At 29.5% G+C, this 22,342-nt stretch overlaps 1 protein-coding gene across 2 annotated transcripts; it reads right to left on the bottom strand.

Moving 5' to 3' along the window:
- Positions 1-2,283: 2,283 nt before the first annotated feature.
- LOC108692177 (protein MLP1-like) lies at positions 2,284-6,600 on the bottom strand. Of its 2 annotated transcripts, XM_018200337.1 has the most exons (8): positions 4,804-6,598; positions 4,568-4,676; positions 3,801-4,493; positions 3,499-3,725; positions 3,211-3,413; positions 2,838-3,118; positions 2,612-2,770; positions 2,284-2,538 (listed from the first exon to the last, which is right to left on the bottom strand). In XM_018200337.1, the coding sequence occupies exons 1-8, from the start codon at positions 6,276-6,278 to the stop codon at positions 2,452-2,454; spliced, it is 3,234 nt and encodes a 1,077-aa protein (XP_018055826.1). In that variant the 5' UTR covers positions 6,279-6,598; the 3' UTR covers positions 2,284-2,451. The 2 variants fall into 2 exon arrangements, 1 of the variants encoding a protein (XP_018055826.1); XR_001931957.1 differs by lacking the exon at positions 2,838-3,118 and having other exon boundaries at positions 4,804-6,600.
- Positions 6,601-22,342: the final 15,742 nt, after the last annotated feature.

Genomic DNA, 22,342 nt, shown 5'->3' with positions numbered 1-22,342 from the left:
TATATATATATATTTAAATAAGATGTTTACATAGCTTAATTCGTATATGCATATATATTCATATAATATGCGTAGGTATATCTTCATTAAACAATAATACACTTAACACTGATTAATTTGAATACATTGGACGTGACAATGCAACGTAATGTATTCATTATGTATATGAATATATAATGACATGTACAAATTAGAATAAAGAAATAGCATTGTAATCGGTGCACTTTACATTAACTTATTGTTTTTTTATTGGTTTAAAAATATGTGAATTGATTAGCTGATGTTAGCAAAACATTTTTTTTTATTACTTTTGAGATGTTGTCAAAGTAAACGGTTTTGCAAAAAAAAATGGATACATAAGATTTTTAAGAGATGATTTTACTTTTAGTAATGACTTTAAAGTGCTGAAGATAATATTTTTGAGGATGAAATATCATCGAAAATATTATATTTGTAAATAATAAAGCCAAAAATAACAATAATTTATAGATTTATTTATGCATTTGTAAACATTTTTTACGTCATTTAAGTGGTGTGATACATATTGATTATTATTTACCATGCACAATTGAAAATCGATTCGGTAACAATATCTCTTTAAATTGATATCAATATGCAACAACTTACTCGAAGTAAACGTGTTTAACATACGATATTGATACGAAAAATTTCATTCATGTATATATGACGAATTCTGATTATATTTGATTATAGTTAATTTTACATTTTAATTATATGAAATTTATATAGAAATTTAAGCTACAGAATTATAGATTATATGCACACCTTTTTTTAATAATAATTAATATATTTAATATTTTTTAATAATAATTAGTTAATAATAATTAGATAATTTTTAATAATCTTTAATAAAATATAAATAAATATATTTATTTTATATTCTATATACACTTTATATGTAGTTACATTATTTCAATTTACTAAAAAAAAAAAATGTATACTTATTGTAATAGCTTGGATAAAAAAATAAAGAAAAATTAAAAAATTTTATTATTATACTAAAAACTTACACATTGTTGCAACTGAAAATTAAATTGTCCTCTTTAAGCAGCTCGAAACTTTTTGTTTTCATTTCTCCAACAAAAAAGAATGATTCAGATTCACGATTTCAAATCTGGTTATTCAGATCGAGTCATCTAATATAAATTTAAAGTTTAGTTGCTTCCCTGTAAGTAAATCACAAAATTAAGTTTATCGCTGGGATAAGAGTTGTTTGAGCAAAATAACTTTATCGACACTGACCGCAAATTGTTGGACTGTGTAATCTGTTTATTAAATGATTACATATAACTTTTACGATATCTATCAAGAATAGCCTTTTACGAAAAGTATATTTTTCATAATATACATTTCTTTTATACATAAATGAGAGATGCTACGTATTTTATATCTTTGGAATCCTTTATACTTTACAGAAAAAGAAACGCAAATATAAATGTATATATGTACGTATATAAAAATATATTTTTAATTATACTTGCGCGGATGTATACATAGGAAAGTCATTCTAGAACCGCAATGAATGTGCGCCAAACAATCTGCTACACTACATTGATAAACTTATTATCAATTCGTCAGTTCATTATTTTATCACACATCCTTTTCCTCTATGACAATCACACTTACGAAAATATTTCGGAACGCAAAAACTAATGTTATGATAAAAATTGAAGGCGGATATTTGATATAAAAAAAATATTGGATATTAGATTCAATATTTTTAGCTGGAATTAGTTGAAAGAGAATAAAATCAAAGAGAAATAAGGAATATTACATTAAAAAGAGGTTAAAAGATTATCTTAAAAAAATATATATCTTGCAAAATGTACTTGTAATAATTATATGAATATTAATAAAAATATAAGAATATAAATAAAAATATAATATAAATTATAATGTTTAAAGTTTATATAAAGCAACAATAATATGTTTTGTTAAGTTTATGTTATATAAATTTATGTTATATAAATTATAATTATGTTCAAAGTTTATATAAAGCAACAATAATATGTTTGTTAAGTTTATGTTATTCTGTTGTCGATATATAATATTATACAATCATTTTATAAATCTTTCCAAAACTGCAAGACATGAAATAAGTAAATGTACATAAAATCATCTAAATGCCATTTCCATATCAAAACATAAACAAGAAAAATTATCATCGGTCATTTTATTTTAGACAAAATGATATTGAATATTGTATTCTCGCGATGGGAAAATAGGAAAAGAAAATGTAAAAATTTAAGCAAATCAATAGTATATACGAAAAAATTTTTTATTCAATTTTCGTCTTGCAGAAAAATAGATCGGTATTTCTTCCATATAAAAAACTGTATTACTGCTAATTAAGTACACTGTACTCTAAATTCAGTTGCCATAATCGAGTTCATCTATGCCTTCGGAATCATTGTCATCATATGTTGTATGTCATTTCCAAGGAGGCTTGTTCTTCTGATCTATTTTTGTAAGCATTTTTTGCGGAAGTGGTATATGTTCACTAATATCGTGTACAGTCTAGCAGAGAAAATGATATTATTCGTATATATACATATATGTGTGTGTCTTAATTATCAAATTTTAAATAAACCTCGGGACTTTGTTGCCATGTGACGCTATCCTCACTCATACTCAATTCCTTTTTTAAGTAATGTTTCCGCGGTACCTCTCTGCATCCTAATGGCGGACTCGAAATACTACTTCGGAGTTTTGGATCTTTGTCTTCTCTTGCTAACTGCATTTCTGCAATCTATAAAAAATTTATTTACGTTTGATCGTGAATATCTTTTTAAGATTATCTTCTGAATATTAATCACCATTTTCACATATTTTCGAAGATCATCCTTTGATTCATTTCTATTGGTTAATGGCGCATTTTCGATGGAATTCATTGTTATCATACTTTCGTTATGATCTTCAACAGATTGTGCATTAATTAAATTACGTGCTTCTAACGATTGAGCGGTATGTTTCATTAATTCCTGAGAAAGTTTAGTATAACAATTTTGCATTGATTCTGATTTTTTAGGATTTTTAGAATCAAAACATTTATCTCCGTGAATTTTTTGAATCGGAGAAATATTATCCATATTACTTCCTGTAATAACATTTTTTTAATTTATGCACAAAAGTGTCATAATCATGATGATATTAACAAATAATTGAACTCGAACATATTTTGTGACTAACCTGATATAATGTGTAGAGCCTGTTGCCATTGCTTTTGCATAACGGAATGCAATTGTTCCGCAAGTTGAGATTTTGATGCACGCTGAGAATTCAAATGCTTTTCTAATAAAGATGATCTCTGTAAAGCTTGAGCTAATTGCAGTTCGTATAATCGTTTTTCCTCTTTATGTTTTTCCTCTAGCAAATTTATTTCTAAACGATGTCTAAAAAAATTCAATATGTATATAACTTAGAAGATTAAATCATATTTTATTGCGCTGCTATATAAAAATGTATTAAAAAACCAACTTATCGATAACATCCTTTATCTTCCTAGCAGCGCATTCAGCTATAACTTGCTGTCTTGTTTTTAATTCCTCTAAAAATTCTGATTCGGCATTATCAAGTTGCATTTGAAATTCTTGCAATTTTGCTTTTACCACCTCATCCACCTGTTTCTGATAAACCTCTTGTAATTCTGCTCTGATTTTTTCCTTTTGTTCTGCAACAGACTTGGTTTCATCTTTAGCTAATTTCTGAAATAATAAGCACAAATAAGTACATGGCTAATAAAATTATAACTATGACAAATAATTCAACATATATTTTACTTCTGCTTTCTTAGCGTCGTCAATGGATACGAGCAACAATGAATTTTTCTGATCTAGAATAGAATTTCTATTTATCTCTTCTTTAAGTTTAAGTTGCAAACTTTCTTTTTCTTGTCTAAGTACTGTCAACTCAGCTTCACAAGTATCTAATGCTTTATGAATAACACCCATCTCATTTCGCACTTCTCCTCCCCTCAAACGTTCTTTATTCAATTCTGATTGAATAGTTCTTAATTTTTCTTCGTTTTGTTGATTCTTTTCTAACAACTTGTTAAATTCTATCTTCATTTGCTCATATCTATTTTCTGCTTCTTGAACCAATGATTTGTAACTTTCTAATTCGTCTGCATGAATTTTTAACAGATCAACTTTCTCTTTGATCATAATGTCACTTTTCTCTTTATATCCAGCTGCCAAATCTAAAGCTTTCGATAACTCTCCTTCCAGCCGTTTAACTTGTGTTTGAAGTTCTAACATCTCAGACTGATGCTTTTCTGTGATATTTTGCAAATTAGTCTGTGAATTTTTATGCTCAACTTTTAATATTTCGACTTGCTGCTTTAATTTAGACCAGGATGCATGAAATTGAGATATCAGGACATTTTTTTCATTGTCTACTCTAACTGCTACTGCCACTTTCTCCTGTTGTTCCAACAAACGCTTCTGAAGTTCTTGAATCAGATGCTCGCAATGCTAAAAATAAATAAAAATAAAAAATAAACTATATTATTCTTATGCTATATACTTACAGTGTAGTTTTACAATACCTCTCTGCGGAATTTTTCTTCTTCTATCTTGATCCTAAGCGTTTCTTCTTGTGATCTAGTTGGATTAGAATCCCAAAAATCCGAAAGTGATAAAAGTCGTTGACATTTTCTGTAATAATTTTGTAATAATTCATTAATAAGATTATAATTTGCATTAAAATTCTCTTTGAATAGTAACATTTTACTCTATATACATATTTAAAAAATTAATATACATAAAAAATTTTATAAGATACCTTAAATAAAGATCCGTATTTGTTCCGACGTGTACAGTATTTTTATCAAAACTAGATTTTTCTTTATCGTGTAAATTTTCATTATCCTGTGATATTTTACAAAGATCTAAAGGTTCTATATTACATTGTATAGTTTTCGATGGTATCATACCAGAAAGCCTAACTGAATCATTAATATGTGACACAGTATTTGTAACAGAAGATTTTGATGGAGTATATATACTGCTTGTATTCGTTTCTATCATTTGAACATTTGATTCTGACACTAATTCCTTTGGTTTAGCATTGTCAATCGTAGATACATTAAATAAATGATCTATATTTTTTGTATTTTGTATCATATATCCATTTGGTTTTATAACAGGCTGAACGTTTCGTTCCCATGTTTTAAATTCAGAAATCATTTTATCAGTCTCATTTACATGGAATGAATTATTGTATGGTAATGATATATCAGGGAATGTATTGCTTGTTTTCTTTTGAGAAAAGATTGACGAAGTATCAGTGAGTTGAGTATCTTTGTTCTCCCATTGAAAATCTAATTTACGATGCACATCAAATTTATGATGTGCTTCTTTTTCTTGACTACTTGCATTATTAATAGTTTCAGTTGATAGCGTTGGATTAAGTAATTCATTGCGATACTGATATCCACTAGTGTTATTTATTCTTTTTGATAATTCTAATTCAGTAGCTTCCATTTCTTGGAGCAACTCGTCAACCTCTGACAGTTCCATCTCTTGTACTACTTTAGAACGGGGATGTAGCAACTGACCTGTTGATGTATTAGATGAGTTTGACACAGGTACTGTTGAATGCAAGGAATTATGGGGTTTACAATACAAGTTACTCGTACAATCATTTTGTCGAAGAGACAAATAGGAGTCCTTTGTCCCAGACATAACAGTGACATGCGAGGGCCCAGTACCACAGGAAGCAGGAGGTACCACAGAGGAATCAGAGTATGAAGTTAAAACATCATGCTTAACCCGAGTGAGAGTGTTAGTTGAATTAGAAGTAACAGCTGTCGAAGGATGACACCCAGATGACTTCGCGTCTTTCTTCAGGAAATTAGTACAGCTCTGCGACGAATATCCATTGGGAGTGGAAGGAACAGATAGAGATTTACGCAGCTTCACGGGAGAATTTTGCAAGCTGGATCCTTGACTTACGGAGAACCTAGTTCTAGGTAGGGTCTGCCGTTGATAAGGATAGGACGCACTGCCGTGGATTAACTGAGAGTCATTAAGCAAACTGTTCGGCGCAGAAATGTCCAAGCTATTATCTTTGGACTCGATCGCGGAAATTCGAAACTCCAATGATTGCATATGTCCCACCAGTTCCGAGATAACACCGGTCCTCCCGCAATCCGTTCTGACGTGATTGCTCGAGCTGGTGTCAGAGTCGGAAGACGGTACGTGAAATATGTCAGGCGGGATCAGAAGTAAAACATCCGTGTCATCGGACTCGCTCATTATCCATCTAAACAGTCGTCTGCCACCGGTAGCAAATTATTAAGCAACTACCACAGATCAATCGATATTTGCAAAGCGCTCGCAAAGCGTCCCGGCATTGATGTTTATGTATGTACAGTGGAGAAACAACCAGCGTCGCGTACCGGTTAGGTTAGGTTCAATTGCAATTCAATTTTTTTGCAGCGTGTATTTACGGAAGGCTTGTTATACGAAGCATATATTATGTATCCGATTAGCGCTCATAAACGGCGATTAATCATTTCCAATTCGCCGTGAACAAGCCGCATCACAAAGATATACACAGTTCCGAAAATTTGTAAACAAACTTGAATGACACTCACGCGCCATAAAAGACAACATAACCCCTTATTAGTTCAACGAACTCTATACAAGCAGAGAGAAACCTGAAAGGAACCAGCCCGTTTTACATAGCCTGTAAAAATCGTCCACTACACATACACTAGCGTCAGTACATTCATTTTTAATTTGGAAACCACGTATATAATTACATATTGGCGATAAAATCATGGTGTCGAAAATAAATGCGAGTCCTGCTAAATCGCAGTACTATAAATCACGTGCTAAATTACTTTAAAAAAGTATAATATAAATTCTAATTTGTAAATCATGAACATTTTTCAAAATATAATTTCTAGTCCGTATTCAGAATGCGTTTTCATATACGCTTTTATGTTTGAAATTTTACATCGTAACGTGAACTAAATATGCATCATAAAAGCGCATAATGAATGCAACTTCTCTATCTTCGTAAAACATACGGCTCCAAATTCCGAAAAAGACTGAGACCTTTCACACGTAGCATTTATATACTATAATCCGAAAGCTAGCACAATCCAATGAGCGCTCGCAGCGACGCTGCAACGCACTCATTGGCTGGTATACGAGTAGTGGGGTTCGCAGTCTGACGGCTAATATAAATACCGCGTAATTCCCAATTTTACACTTTTTGTGATTCGAACAGAAGATGTTCTGTCGTTCTAACGTTGGAAAAGTTCACAACCTTGTCTTCGAATCAATTGAGCATCATTTTTCATCTTTTTTTCCATATTCCGATCTCTGTATACAATCTTTCAGAAAATATAAAACGACGAGAAGCAGCACAAAAAAATCGTCTATCGTTGGATTTATTTACTAAGGTATAATCAATAATTAACTTTGCCTTTACTTCTTGTAATAATTTAAATATCGCGTACTGTAGAGTCTAACACACTGATTATTCAGACGAAAGCATCTTTCTCAATCCTACTCGTTCGATCGAAAATAAAGACGCGGTCACGTTTCGCGTCGCTTTTTACGCGTGAAGTTGACTGCACGCAGAAAACGACGCCGCTTCCCCATTTTGATCCCCATTCACATTTCATTCGCGACATGCGGCGAGATGGCATGACGGAATTGATCCGCTCTCAAACGTGTAATAACGCGAACAAATACGGTAATTAAAACCTATATAAAACTTAAATACAACTTAAATGATATAAATATTATCGATATTTAACTATCGGATGATTATACAGATTCGATATTTGTATATTAGTAATCCGTTCGAACGCGTATTTTATAAAACTTGTTCGCCGAAAATATATTGCTTGAATAATTGTCAATGAGATATCAAACTACACATTACGAAAATAATAGGCGAGCGTATATCTATTATAATACACGCACTCGTCTTTTATGATAATTATTATTTTCGTATTATAGATTGATATCTAAATCTGCTCGAAATATGGAAAATTCATAAACGCGCCGCGCATTTGAGAGTGAGAAGTGCAGCGTCGTTCGCGACGCTTTTGGCACGCGAAGTTAACCATGCAAAAACCTTTCGCCATCTCAATTACAACTGCGCTTCATTTACACATCTTAATTTAATTAAATGAAATATAGATGTGATTAAGAGACGATTGGCATCCGGATCATATGATAATTAAAATGATAATTAAACTTATTCTAAATCTTTATCGTTTATTGCAATACTTAGTTCGCGCAATTATAAATTCAATATTTACAAAGAGGAGGATTGCCACCATGTCCCGACGGCGCGTCGTCGCGTCGCTCTTAACGTGTGAAATTGATCGCGCGAATCAGATGAAATCACTTCGACACATTAAATGCATTATTTATTTGCAAAATGCGGCGGATACGAGATGAGTTGGCTCCAAATGAGTGCTATTACGACTTATTGAATTGGTAAGTAAAACTTATATTAATTTTATATTTAATTCTTAAAATATCTAATAATTGTTAATATAGATTCAACACTATTAATTAAAATTAAACAAAATAAACAAATTAATCAAAATTAAATATAAAAATTATAAAAAGCAATTCTAATTAATCATTTTCTAAAAACTATTTCTTTTCTGTTTCCATCACACTGTTTCTGTTCCGCTAAAAATGTTCCTTTCCTTCTGTAGTAGCTTCTCTGTCTCAGTTTTCTCAATATTCTATTTCCTTCGTAATTTTTTTTAATTTTTCATGTGTCATTAAACACTGTTATAGCTTCCTCATGACACGCGCAATAAACGGTGTGTTCCTCAAATCAAAGTATTTACGGATTTTTCTCGAAATTTTTAAATATGGTCCTGGATATAGTCCGAGTAGTCAGATCGTTGCAATAGTGTTCAATTCTCGCCATGTTTATCGGTCCGTCAAGCTTGTCTCGTAAGACTAGCATCTAGCAAGCCGATAAGCCGAATTAACGCACGAGGGATGTGGGCAATAGCGCCCCAGAAAGTGGATTGCCTCACGTCACGTCTATCAGCCGCGTGATTTACGCACTTGGTGTGATACAGCTATTGTGATTCGCAGAGTATTGTGATTATGAAGGCCTCGTCGACGTTAGATGCGTGTTAAACATGATATGAGAAGCCAGCTGTGTTCGCAGCGATCTCACTGTTAGTTTCGCATCCTTCCCATCGATCGTAGTAAATCGTCGGTTACATTGCATGTCGTGCAATTCGCATTGTCTTATGCACATGCCATGAAGAATCTGCAACAAGGATATATAGTGATTCGCGAGACAATGAGAAAATTTATTCAAAAAGAGATTGACGAAAGCAAAGGAAAAATTTTCCGCAGGTAATCAAAGAGGGACTTGTAGATGGAGCTTTTTAAGAAAGCTCTTAGCCACGAATTGCGAAATTCAAATGGCGGAGATTGTGGATAATTGTAAAACAAAGATTTAGTATAATTTATATATCTTATAGTTCCATCACGCAATTATGGAATACTCTGTTGCAGAATTAAATCCAAATTTTCACCCATGAGATATTCGTATTACGTGTATCAATAATTTCAATATTGGTTAATGATCGTTAACATTTTTGAAGTTGTTAAATTACTAATGAAAAAATGATTTACGAAAAAAAGGAGTTATGTGAATTAGAATCTTACGTCACGAATATCATTAATGTTCGCCTTTGTCATTATTATGAAGTAGTAATTCGTAAGTTGTAATTCGTCCGTTTGTTCATATCGATTGTTTTTTATTTTTTCATGTTTTGATAATTATTTTTAAGGAGATTTAAAAATCATTCGGTGATCGAATTATTCTTCCTAACATTTCCATTATTCTAACAACAGTTTTATTGACGTCTTTTGTTCACGATTTGTTCAATTACTTAAAACTAAAAAATATGTTATGTAACTGCAGATCATACATATAATAATTAATAATATGTTTGTTTGAATATTGCTCATTAATTTAATATGTATGATTATATACTTGATTGTGATTCATCTTTCTCTTTATCTTATGTATAATATATCTTCAAACTATCATATTCTAGAATACATATCTTATTGTAATAGGTTGAAAATATGAATAATACTTTGATCCGTCGATTCCAGTCAATAGTTCTCTCTTATTCGTAATTATATAATTTTACATTAATTTATTTTACATTTTAATTTATATCAAATGTTCTATTAAAATTATATTTCATATTCATCTGAATATGAAATAAAAAAATAACAAAACATGTTTGTATCAATAAACTTATAATTATTTATGTACATTATTCGTACCAACACGATAATTATAATATTGTATTATATTAACTATAATATTATATTATTAGATACTGTGTGTGTGTGTGTGTGTGTGTGTGTGTGTGTGTGTGTGTGTGTGTGTATGTGTATTTAATTCTTTCGGATCTTATGTCATTTATTTTGTTTTGTATTTTACTTGATATACTTTGAAGGTTCTTAACATATAATCATGTATTATATCTTCATTGTTGCATCGTTAAATTTTACTTTATTTATCGAGTTTTTATCATTAGAATATTACTAATAAATTTCATTATAAATTTCAATTTTTCGCGAAATATGTAAAGTTTTTTGTTTAGAACGGAATCAATATACGTATAATATGAAAATTAAAGTTTTTTTTAAACTTAAATAAAATTCCGAAAAATAACGCGTATCGTAGAGAAATATTCGATCAAAAATCTCATGCAAGTAATGAAACTTGTAGATATGTCTTCAGTTTTTTACAATTTTTACGGTTATTATCAATATTTTTTTTTCAATTTTTTGTTATTTAAAATTTTTCGATATGATCGCCTCGCGTATATGTACACAAATCAAATGTAACATTGTTTATTGGAGAATAATAATCCACAGTAAGGAGGTATCTCTTTCTTATCAATTTTTAATTGAAATGCGATACAGTTTATTCAAATGCAACGAAAAGTAAGTCCAATCTGGCCCGAATGCCTGTTCTACAATAAGGTTGTAAACTGTAAGAAATTAATCAATCATAGTCAATTATTCTATTCGTATTTAACTGTAATTGGCTAATTTTTTACGGCTTATAACTTGCGATCCTATTGTAGAACAGATTAGAAAGAAGGAGAAATATGATAAAAAGAATAAGGTAAGTGATTAATTTTGATCACGTGGAATATAAGGTAATGTACAAAATTATATTTACAAAATTATATGTTTGATTTTCCTCTATTTTTTCGTATATGTACGAGACTCCATTTACATTCTAATCGCACGCGTATATTTGAAACTCTAATTCTTAGATTTATCGCTCGAGCAGATTTCAGATATTCTACTGGATTAATTAACAAATCGGTTCCCCTAGTAAGTCGTGTGTCGCGTTGCGGTTTTAATTAAAGAGGTTTTTTTATTTAGTTGAAATATACGGGTAGGTAGGTAAATGGATAGGGAAAAGTATGGGTAAATAGGAATATAGATTAAAATACAGGTAGGGATTCGGGCAGATAGGAGTATAATAATTTGAGTTGAAAATTTATTAGAATTGAAAAGATATAATAATTATAAATATAAGATATAATTGTGAATACGTTGATATATTTATTATTATTGTTTTAAATATTAAATTATTATTATGTAAAATATAACAATAATAATACATAACAATAATACATAACAATAATAATTGCATCTGTTATTATATTTTTAATAATAATAACTTAAAAATTGTTATTAATTTTAATTTAATTCTTAGAGACAATGTAACATATTATATACATATTATATTATATAACAATATGTATTATAAAAATTAATTGAAAATAATGATGGTATGTGTATACAATTTTTGTTGAGGAAATTTAACATTTATGTTTTAAATATCACGATGTGATAAGTAAATTTAATATTTTTGTGAAGTTGCAAATTTTATATTAGAGCTTATATAGAATTCACGAAATGCCTTATTTTATCTCGCTTTTATGATGAAACGTATTTGTTTATAATATTAAATATTTATTAACCAAATTCTTAAATTATGTTTCGTATTAAATATATTAAATCTTTAGAAGTATTGCAAATACGTTATTTTAACGTTCATAGATGTGATCGTGGGGTTTTATTGCTATCCTTCGCGTCAAATAAACATTAAGAAATCTTCTCAGGTAGCAAATAAATCATTATTATCATTATTATGTTATCATCAATATGTTGTCATAAGTGTCATCTTAACGTCAGAATGATGATAAATGACATTAGCTTTTTACTTGGGTTGTTCGTACCGATGGAAAGTCGTAATAATTTTTAACGTGAGCTATTTCTCGTCAATTCTCGTCAATTTCCATAGAATTCCATTCGAGACGCCTAGTTGAGGTGTCTTATTGAATCTGGGACTTCCCGTTGCAGGACTGAAATTAATCTTGGGTTTTCTTGACATTTTCTGGAAGTAGTGATTTCGGCAATAAGTTATCGAGAAGAATAATGTAATTTTTTTTAAATTGAATTACGAAATCGATTACATAGTATGTTCTGAGAGAGGACTTTATTCTTTTCATTAAATATTCTTTTATTAATTAACATAAATGCTGCTTTGATAATAAAAAAGTTTTAAATGAATTGAAAACGGATTGAATGAATAGCAATTGTATAGAAAAATAAATTACATTAAATAATATTTGTAAGTAATTCATTTTTTGTAATACTTTTTTAAGAAAAAATGTGATTACAAATGAATATATCTTTTTATTTTAACTCTTAGTTTTTTTTAAGAAACTATTTTCAGGCACTGGACATTCCTCTAGAAAATTAATTAATTTTTAAATATTCTAGAATATTAGTTAATTATTAAATATTTTAGGTTATTTATATAATGAAATACATACGCAATAATATATATAATAGAATATATTATGTAAATTTTTAGCTTTTATACATTTGATAAAATTTTACTAGAAAGATTTATATTTATTTGAATAAATTATTGAATAAATTATTATAGATGAATATAATTAAAAATGTGGGAGTACTTAATATATTCGAGATTAGGTACCCCGATATCCATAAGATTTTCTGAATTTTAATTACCAAAATTACATTAAATATTTAGATAATCTTACTTAATTATTTGACTGTATTTGATAAAATGTTACAGAGAAATGGAAACAACGTGAATCTTATACCTCTAAGTACATATTGGATTATGAAATTAATTGAAATCTTATTGTTCGATTCGTTTCGAATAATCGGTACCTGAGAATTTTTGTATTCGCACATTTAAATAAGTATAATAAAGATGTATATATTTCATTACTTTGAAATATAATCATTTGTAATTTCAATAGGAATCCTTCTCTCCGTGTTTTTAGTAATAAAACGATGTATTACTTAATAAGAATATATTTTTTTGAAAGAATATATTTTTTTTGCGCGAGTCTTGATCTTGTATACTAAAAAAATAAGATGGATATCTATTAAATTATCAAAATATTTGGGAATTGCATTACACTTATGCATTATTCAAAAATTTGGAAAAAGATTGTTAATTTATTATTGAAATGGCTATTATCTGGAGCATCTGGAAAATTTGGGATTCGTTTTCTCCTGCAGTGCGGAGTTCTTGATGTTCAACGAATCATTTAATTTTCCTTTGCGGATTAATCCCATAGAACTTGACAGAAGCAGAGCATAGCTCGCAATCCCGCATGTAGATTGCTCTTCTCTTCTAATATGTCACTCGACAGAAAGACTTGATCGAATTGTTGAGTCAGTTATCCTGTATTAAATGGTGATAACGCGATTCTTGATCACAATTTTGTTAATAAAATCTATCTCACGTTGAAAGTAAATCGGGAATTAGAATTCATACATATGATTAAATATATCGTGTGACTCATTTGATTGTTTATACATTAAAATATGTAGTTGCGATATTGCAAAATATTTATGTTTGACATGTATTATTGTGTAGAAAAATACATATATAAAAAATTTATTAACAATCTAATTGCTCGTTGAGAAATGAAATAAAGCAAAATAATTTGTATTTGCTATCAAATAATTAATAAGAAACGTTACATAATAATTATTTATCTATCATATCTAAATATTTCACATCATGATAAAATCATGTTATTATATGCATATCGATGTTTTATGTAATTTTATATTACAAAGAAATTTTGTATGTATTTCTATTGTTTCCAATATAATTATATATAATACTGTAAAGAAAAGCAGGGATGGGAAGTATATTTGTAACTATTACAAGTGTTATTTTCATCTCTGGAAAGATGAGAATCGACAGTCGGAATCAACGGAGGTAGTGAAGGGCTTTACAAGATTAGTCCGCTTTTATTGGATAAAATTTCGATTAAAATCTAAAAATATTACTTTATTCATATAAAGGAAATTATGTAATCTAGTTTAGACAGAATACATAACAATCCTAATAGTATTTGATAAAGGCGGAGTAGCCTTATAAAAATATTTGATTAAACTATTACTATTATGTAATTCTATATTGTAATTTATATTTTATTTTCTAATATGAATGATAACTTTCATTATTGCACGTTGTATTTGGATATAAAATAAATTGTAATATGCTACAATATAAATTTTATGAATAATATTAAATTAGAAAATAAAAACGATATGTCCAAAGTATAAAAGTATATCTGTAATGATGATACAATTAAGTAACGCGTTGCTTCCATCCCTGATTCAAAGAAGAGGACCGCTGGTTGGAATCAGCGGGGGTGAAGAGCTTCTACAAGGTTGGTCCGTTTTTATCAAACTTTGTTTGAATTTTCTAATTAAAAATATCCTATACAGTTTGTATAGGAAAATTCCAAATTTAGTCAAAATTTCTATCGTAATTACATTCGGTCAAAATGGAACAGCCTAAAAAATTGAATCTGTTTTTACATTTTTCTGTAACAAATGTCTAAGCAATATTGCATATATTATATTTTCTTTGTTCTTTATATATTTTGCATAAAAATATTGTTAAAATGGAAAATACTTGTCTTTTTTAATATATTTTTTCAGGCTTAAATTATTCTAATTTTTAATTATTATTTTTATGATGTATTATTACGTAATTATATTTTATAGACATGATGAAATAAAGCCAAATAATGTATAACAAAACTCGGAAAAAGTCGGAAACCAGATATCATGGTATGTTACCCTCCGAAAATATTCGTAGCTATATAGTTCTATGTGCACATTTTATGCACGTAGAGGCGCCAGTAGATGGACTCTATAAAACGCATTCACTCTCAGGTTTCTCTCGATACCATCAGAGACAACATATTGGTAGCACATCCCTCGAATACTAATAATTGAAAAATTATATGATTAATGATGAAACTTTTCTTTTTCAAATAATAATAATAATAAAAATATTTCTTCTGCTATGCAAAAGAATCATATATATGATATTTCAATTGTCTTAATCTTCTTGCAAGAATTTGATATTGTGATTTCGCAATTATAGTATTAAGATTTGTATACCATTTGTAGATATTTCTTTTTACTCTCTGTGCATGTGAATTATAGAGAAGTATTATATCGATGTTGAAGTAAAATTTTATTAATATCGGAGCCCTTTAATATCAATAATTACTAACAGCGTTGTACACTGATATAATTTACTAACTGTTGATATTTTGGGAAATATTCCAAGTCAGAAAAAATTACGTGAAAATTATACTCAAGTGTTATTTTTTATTTAATATTTGTTTAATTTCTTTTCATATTTTTAAAATTTTTTATTCGGTTTTGCTTTTTGTTATTACTAATTCCTTTGTTTTTTACATATTTTTTCTATAATGAATGTAATGTAATCAATGAAAATAAAGATCAATGAAACTGAAGAATAATTAAATGTAAAACAAACCGTGCAATTTTATAAAAAAATAGTTATGAATTTTAATTAAATTCGACATTTATAGTTTATATTTTTTCAATTGCACAAATTATAAGAAGTTACATAGGAACTAATAGCATTAATAATCCGATTCTTTGTCGTCAGAGTTAAAATATCATTAATATCTATTACTAACTGAGAAATGTTACTATTAATTAATATTTTTATTGTAATTTTTAGTTAGATATTATTATAATGAAAATTTATTTAATTCGTTGATTTTTTTTAGTCACATCCATAATTATTTTTTATTATTAATTATTGCCATATTGCATGCATATCGTATTACCATGGCTATGTTTCGATGTTCATTGCAAGTGCTAAAAATATATAGTGCACGTAACGTACTATAGATTTTCAGTACTAACATTGAATATTGAAACACAGCCATATCATATGGATATAGACATCACATTGATAAAAAAAATTACTTTTAACATTAGAACTTTGAATGTGCAGTCGTATATCGATATGTCGCAGTGAGAGTGCATAAAATGTCATGCCGATATATCGAAACATTGCACACGGTACTTGAAGCATTAAATTGAAAAGATGATAAAGATTCCTACAGGGTATTCATGCTATAAAAATATAAATAACTGTATCTAGATAAGAATGCAATATTTCTTAGAATATCTCTGAAGAAGAAAAGAAATACTTGATTTTCAAATTTAAAAAAGATTTTATCAGAAATTTTATTTTCGTATAGAATAACATGTTTTAAATTTTTACTAATTTAAAAAGAAAGGAATTGAATGAAAAATAGGATAATAAAATAAATTTTGTACAATTTTTAATAACTATTTTTTTTCGCCTGCTATATTATCTGCTATATTATATGCTTGTATTATGGATGGAAGCAAAAAAAAAAAGATTATATTGTCCTTCCATTTATAAAATTTGATGTAAAGTACTTGTGTGTAATGAGGAAATGTAAGTTATACATTTCAATTTCTTTTATTTTCTATCTGTTAAGCTGCTATCCATCAATATGATGTGTATTCTTATTGTAGATTTATTAAAAAATGCAGGAGCATTTCGGGAAAATATCAATTAGGAAAGAAAAAGGACCAAAGACATTCTTCAACATACCGCTTTATTAAGTTCTCATAATGCAAATGCGCTTTTTCTCTGTCGACTACAATTTTTATTTTTAAGTAATATTATACACCTGCTTAAGGTACACTGTGAAACGTCTTGTGTCGCGTGCACTCTCGTATCGTGTTGCGAAATACATACACGCGTGTGGCGAAAGGGAAAGAGAGAAAGAGAGACAGACGCAGAAGCTTTTTTTATGGTATTATGAATATCACATTAGGTTATACCACATATCTCTATAACGGCGTCAATCTTCGACCATGGAATATGATGGATGCACTAAAAAATACTCGATCGTTTATTTGATGCACTCCAATTCAAAATCAATTTAAAAACCGTTCAACTTATATATATATATATATATATATATATAGACGTTTTAAATTTATAACCTCTCAAAAATTGATATTTCATATCGAGCATAATTACTGCATTAATTAAAAGTCTCATGCTGTATATGTGTAGATAAATATACACGTGCGAACATATTTAATTGATTTATGTTTCAAAGTTTTATTGGAGAAGTGCATAATAAAGAAGTTAATGCAATAATTGGTATATCACTTCTACAATTTTTATCTCTTCGATTTTTCTAGCGTATTCTAATTTACTTTTTAAAATTGATCATAAAGGCATTTTTCTAATAATATTGATTTACCGTAATAAATGATCGAATAATTTTTAGTGCAACTTCTAGTGTGTTATTTACAATTTTACTATCAGCAGTGCTATTAATCTTCTAAAAAGTTCGTTTAAATCAACAAGAGAATACTGTTTTTTTATGCTTATCAACAATAATTTCTTCATCGTTAACCGATAAGTATGGACCGTATTATTGTATTATGTCATTAATTAATTATTATCTTTTATATCATACGCAATATATAAAATATAAACTAACATTTTGTAAATACAATCTTTCTTTATAAAAAAATAATTACTTTAATTAATGAGTTAAAATTGAGAAATATTCAATTTTCTTAATTTTTTAATGAAAAACTTAATTTGATGAATTTAATAAGTTAAGTCATAAAATTTTGTAATAAATATATTTATAGGAGCTATCTGCTTAAAAAAACAATCCCAGAATATCTATATTAGAAAGGATTAAATTTCATTTTTTCATTTCGTCGCAGAGTTTCAATTAATGATCGTAACTTTTTGTGAAACGTGTTGTATAATTAGTCATTTGTTTGATTTCTAAAAACTTTTCTAATTATAAACGAAATAATAAAAGCTGTTTAAACATTTGATATTGCAAAGTCTTCTAATTAGTACACTAATTAGTGTCATGCTCGAGAATCTCAAACTGTGCCAAATAATTCTATGAAAATTTTCATTAAAACATCAGATTTTGAGAAAAAACTCTGATTTTAAAACTGACCTTCTTATATATTTGAAAATTTGTCATACTTCTTTTTGAAATTATTAAAATGTATCACAAAAAGTTCACTCGCGAAAAAAAATTATTATATTGGTACAATAGAATTTAATAACAAATAAGATAGTTATAGAATTACAATTGTTAGAAGGAATACTCCAAAGAGAAAAACTAGAAGTACAAAACTATTCGTGAGACAAATGGTCTCTTTGTTACACAAAGGTCCCTACTTAGAGGTTAACGCTCCTCCGAGCGTGGGGAGAGTTCTCGCCATTCACTTGAAAAATGCAACAGACGCAAGTTTGAACAACGCAAGGGATAGACATTATAGAAATGTATGTATACGTGTGCGTACGTGCGTGCGTGCGATGACACGGAGCCCGAATGCATGTTAGCATTTCACATGAAGTTTGCATTCGAGGCACCGTTGTGTATCCGAAGCTTATGCGGAAGTTGCTGCGTATAAACCGTCAGCAGAGTAAATATCCTAGCTCGGCATCACGATACGATTTACAACAATCAACACGACACGCTTCCGCGCGCGCGCGCGCGCGAACACTGATTAACTTTATTATTTAATGATGAAGTTAAGTGACAACGAAATACGAAGTCCGCCGCACGCGCGTTATTAGAGGGCGATGGAAAAATAAACTGACGATTACCAGCACAATACTTTATGTAAACTATATTACGTTATTTATTACATCTCGCCGATGAATCTGTGATGGCGGATTCTTTGATGAAATTAAAGTCAGTTTTTTCTTAGTCAAAACTTATAGCGATTTCATATTATGGATATATATTTAGTATGAAAAATTAAAAATTTTGGCATGTCAGAGTTAGTGTTATAAATGATTATGGTTTACTTCAATTGATCTCAATAAAATTTTGATGATCAAAGATTTTATTTGAGATTTATCTGTTAAAAAAATAAGATGAATTATCACTGAATTGAAATGGTTCGCTCTTAGGAGAAATATTAGTTTTCGTTAAGAAAAAATGGACTTCAAATTCGTCGAATCAACAATTGTTTTCGATTATGCGGTAGGACATTCTGCGCATCAACGACTGTCACCAAATTCACGTGTCATTGATCATATCGTTGCAACTTTCACAGAACCGCGATTTATCTACGGCGGCATACGGTACAGTGACGGATCTTTGTCTTCTGTATGCTATACAATTATAAGACTACCGAGAATGGACACTCGGCTACTTAGGACATACGATTTTATAATCTTATTCGTAAAACCGATAAATATATATATTTATATATGTATATCTATACAATACAAATCACATTCTGTATTCCCTTCCGCTTCTCTGACAGCCGTGATGACATATTAACGCACGACACTTTATGTAAATACTGTATACGATAACAATGTGCGGCAACTATCGATGTTACTGCCGCGTTGGAGTTTGCGAAACTTTCTGGTGTTACGTGGTATGTGTAGTACATATCGATATTCCAAATTGGTGAAAGACGTGTAAAATAAAATACCTAATTGACATTCTGAGATTGTGAGCACGAAACAACTATCAGAATACATCGATACGAAAGATTATTCTTTCCTGTTGTTCCCTACTGTCTCGTCTTTTAAAGACGATAATCAGAAATATTTTTTAATTTCCAAAATGGCAGTTTAGAGGTTAATCAATTTTGATTTTTCACTGAGCAAATTGTCAATATACTTAGTAACTGTCAAAGCACATATTCTTTTACGATTCTTAATTTATTTATAATTGCATTAATTACATTTGTTTGTTTCGGTGTGTCTCGTTTATTTAAATATTTATATCGTCATTTTTAATAACTTTGAAAATGTTTTATAATTTTCGTACTTTCTAAATTGACAGTAATTAACAAGTAGTTATTATAGAGAGATTTTTTTCCAATATATAATTATCAAATGAAAGAAAACAGCTATATTGAACGGGGTCAGATCAAAAGTTCGCATGTGGATACATAAAAAAGTACAGAGAGTACAAAGATTTTATGCATTTTGTATGCATCGCTTACAGACGATTTCCGAAAAATTAAAGAATCAAATAACGCGAAGCAAAGTATGATAGATAAGATCTTAACTTTGTACATTCTTTACAAATCAGTCGAAATTCTATACAAATCAGTCGAAATCGAACGATAAAATACATTGAATTTTTCTATCATTACAACAAATATGCATTGAACTCTTTATTACATAAATTAGATTCCTTATGAATATTTTATAATTGTCACGCTTAAATTTTTAAATATTTCCTTAATTAATTAATGCGTAACGTTATCCTTTCGATTGGCAATTGCATTGTGTAAATGCCAACATTCGCGATATTGCTTCTTTTTAAAATCGTGTGATCTTCACAAATATAATTATAACAAACACCGAAGTGTTATATGCGTGTTTTATGACGATACAATATTTATCTGTTAGAGGCAATCTGTATTTCTCTGAATGGTGAACGAAATTTTTCTAACAGAACGCAATGAATACATTCCACATTTTTAGAATCATATCCACATGAAAGAAAAATATTTGTAATGTGCTCGACGTTAGCTGGAATACTTTTCAGTATGTCGCGCGCGTGAAAGATGCGAAAAGGCCGACCGGAAACGAACAGATGAAAGGTTTGAGGAAAAAAAGAGAAAAAAAAAATCGATGAACATGCCGACTCTTGATGAGGAGCTCGCGATGAAAGATCTTTCGATCGGCTGTAGTGTGCAACAGTCAGCAGGCGGGACAGCTCACGAGTGGACAACGAGAGTTTCGAAGTACAATCGATAGGACCGCTGGCCGATCTTCTCTTCCCGGGAATAACTCTACCCGTTCACTACTTCCTGCGAGACTGCTCGTCTAGCAGTCTAGCAGCGGTGACCCCGCTAGCTGGCAGGAATCTTCCGAACGAACGATCAATAATCTGAAGCGAGAGAGAGAGAAAAAGAGAGAGAGAGAGAGAGAGAGAGAGAGAGAGAGAGAGAGAGCCACATCGATAACAGCATTTCCGTGTGAAACGAGCAAAACGCCGTCAAGTACAGAAAACAAAGGGCTTGGAAAGCATGGGAAAAAAATAGCGGGCTGCGCGCTGTCAGCCGGAAGTATTACGCGAAGGAGTTCTTGTGCTGCGTTCGACATTCCGAATTTCGTTTGGATGCCTGCGATGTCGATACGGCACTGTCGAGAACTCGATGGTAACAGAATTGCTGCAATGCTTGCGCCGACTTGGGTCATAAATTAGAGTAAACTTTCGAGAGAAGGAAGGTACTTTTGGCTATGGTTAAATAAAGCATGTTCTCTAAATTAGACATGCTTAAAAATAGCACAACATATCGCAAACTCGTTTGAAGGATTGTTTGAAGTAAGATAGGACAATCTTCTTCGCATTTTATGAATGACGTACTTCTTGTCAAATTATATCTTATATATTTTACTATATATTTCGTTCTATCGTTTACTCTTCAATTTTGCTTTTGTTTTCTTTGTTTATTTGTGATTTAATGATCAGTATATTCTTCTGTTTTTCAATTTCTTTCTATTTACTATTTTATAAATTGTGTCTATCACATCTACGTATACGTGTGCTTAATAAAATATGTGGAGTCAAAAATATATATGAACTACAGAAATCAGTCTGAGACGGATATACTTTTCTGAACGTTCAAAATATATTTACCAAGAATAACTGGGTCATACGTGACTTACGATACGAAATTTCATTTTTATCAATAAAGAGTACAAAGTATACACTCAAATGCTATCATGCACTTTGTTCAAAGAAAGATGAAATTATCGAAAACGTGTGACAGCGTCATAAGTGTCATAACATTGGATAATATTCGTGATGCTTAATTTTTTTTACACTATATAATACATACTATATTACTAATACGTACTAAATTGTCTCCGT

This window comes from Atta colombica, unplaced genomic scaffold (genome assembly GCF_001594045.1).
Source record: "Atta colombica isolate Treedump-2 unplaced genomic scaffold, Acol1.0 scaffold107, whole genome shotgun sequence".
Lineage (NCBI taxonomy): Eukaryota > Metazoa > Arthropoda > Insecta > Hymenoptera > Formicidae > Atta > Atta colombica.
This window is presented reverse-complemented; position numbering and strand designations above follow the sequence as displayed.

Coding starts and splice junctions, on each gene's coding strand:
- LOC108692177 (XM_018200337.1), bottom strand. CDS start 6,278: ATGAGCGAGTCCGATGACACGGATGTTTTACTTCTGATCCCGCCTGAC. Junction 3,414..3,498: donor ATAAAGGATGTTATCGATAA/GTTGGTTTTTTA, acceptor GAATTTTTTTAG/ACATCGTTTAGAAATAAATT. Junction 3,119..3,210: donor GGCTCTACACATTATATCAG/GTTAGTCACAAA, acceptor ATGTTATTACAG/GAAGTAATATGGATAATATT.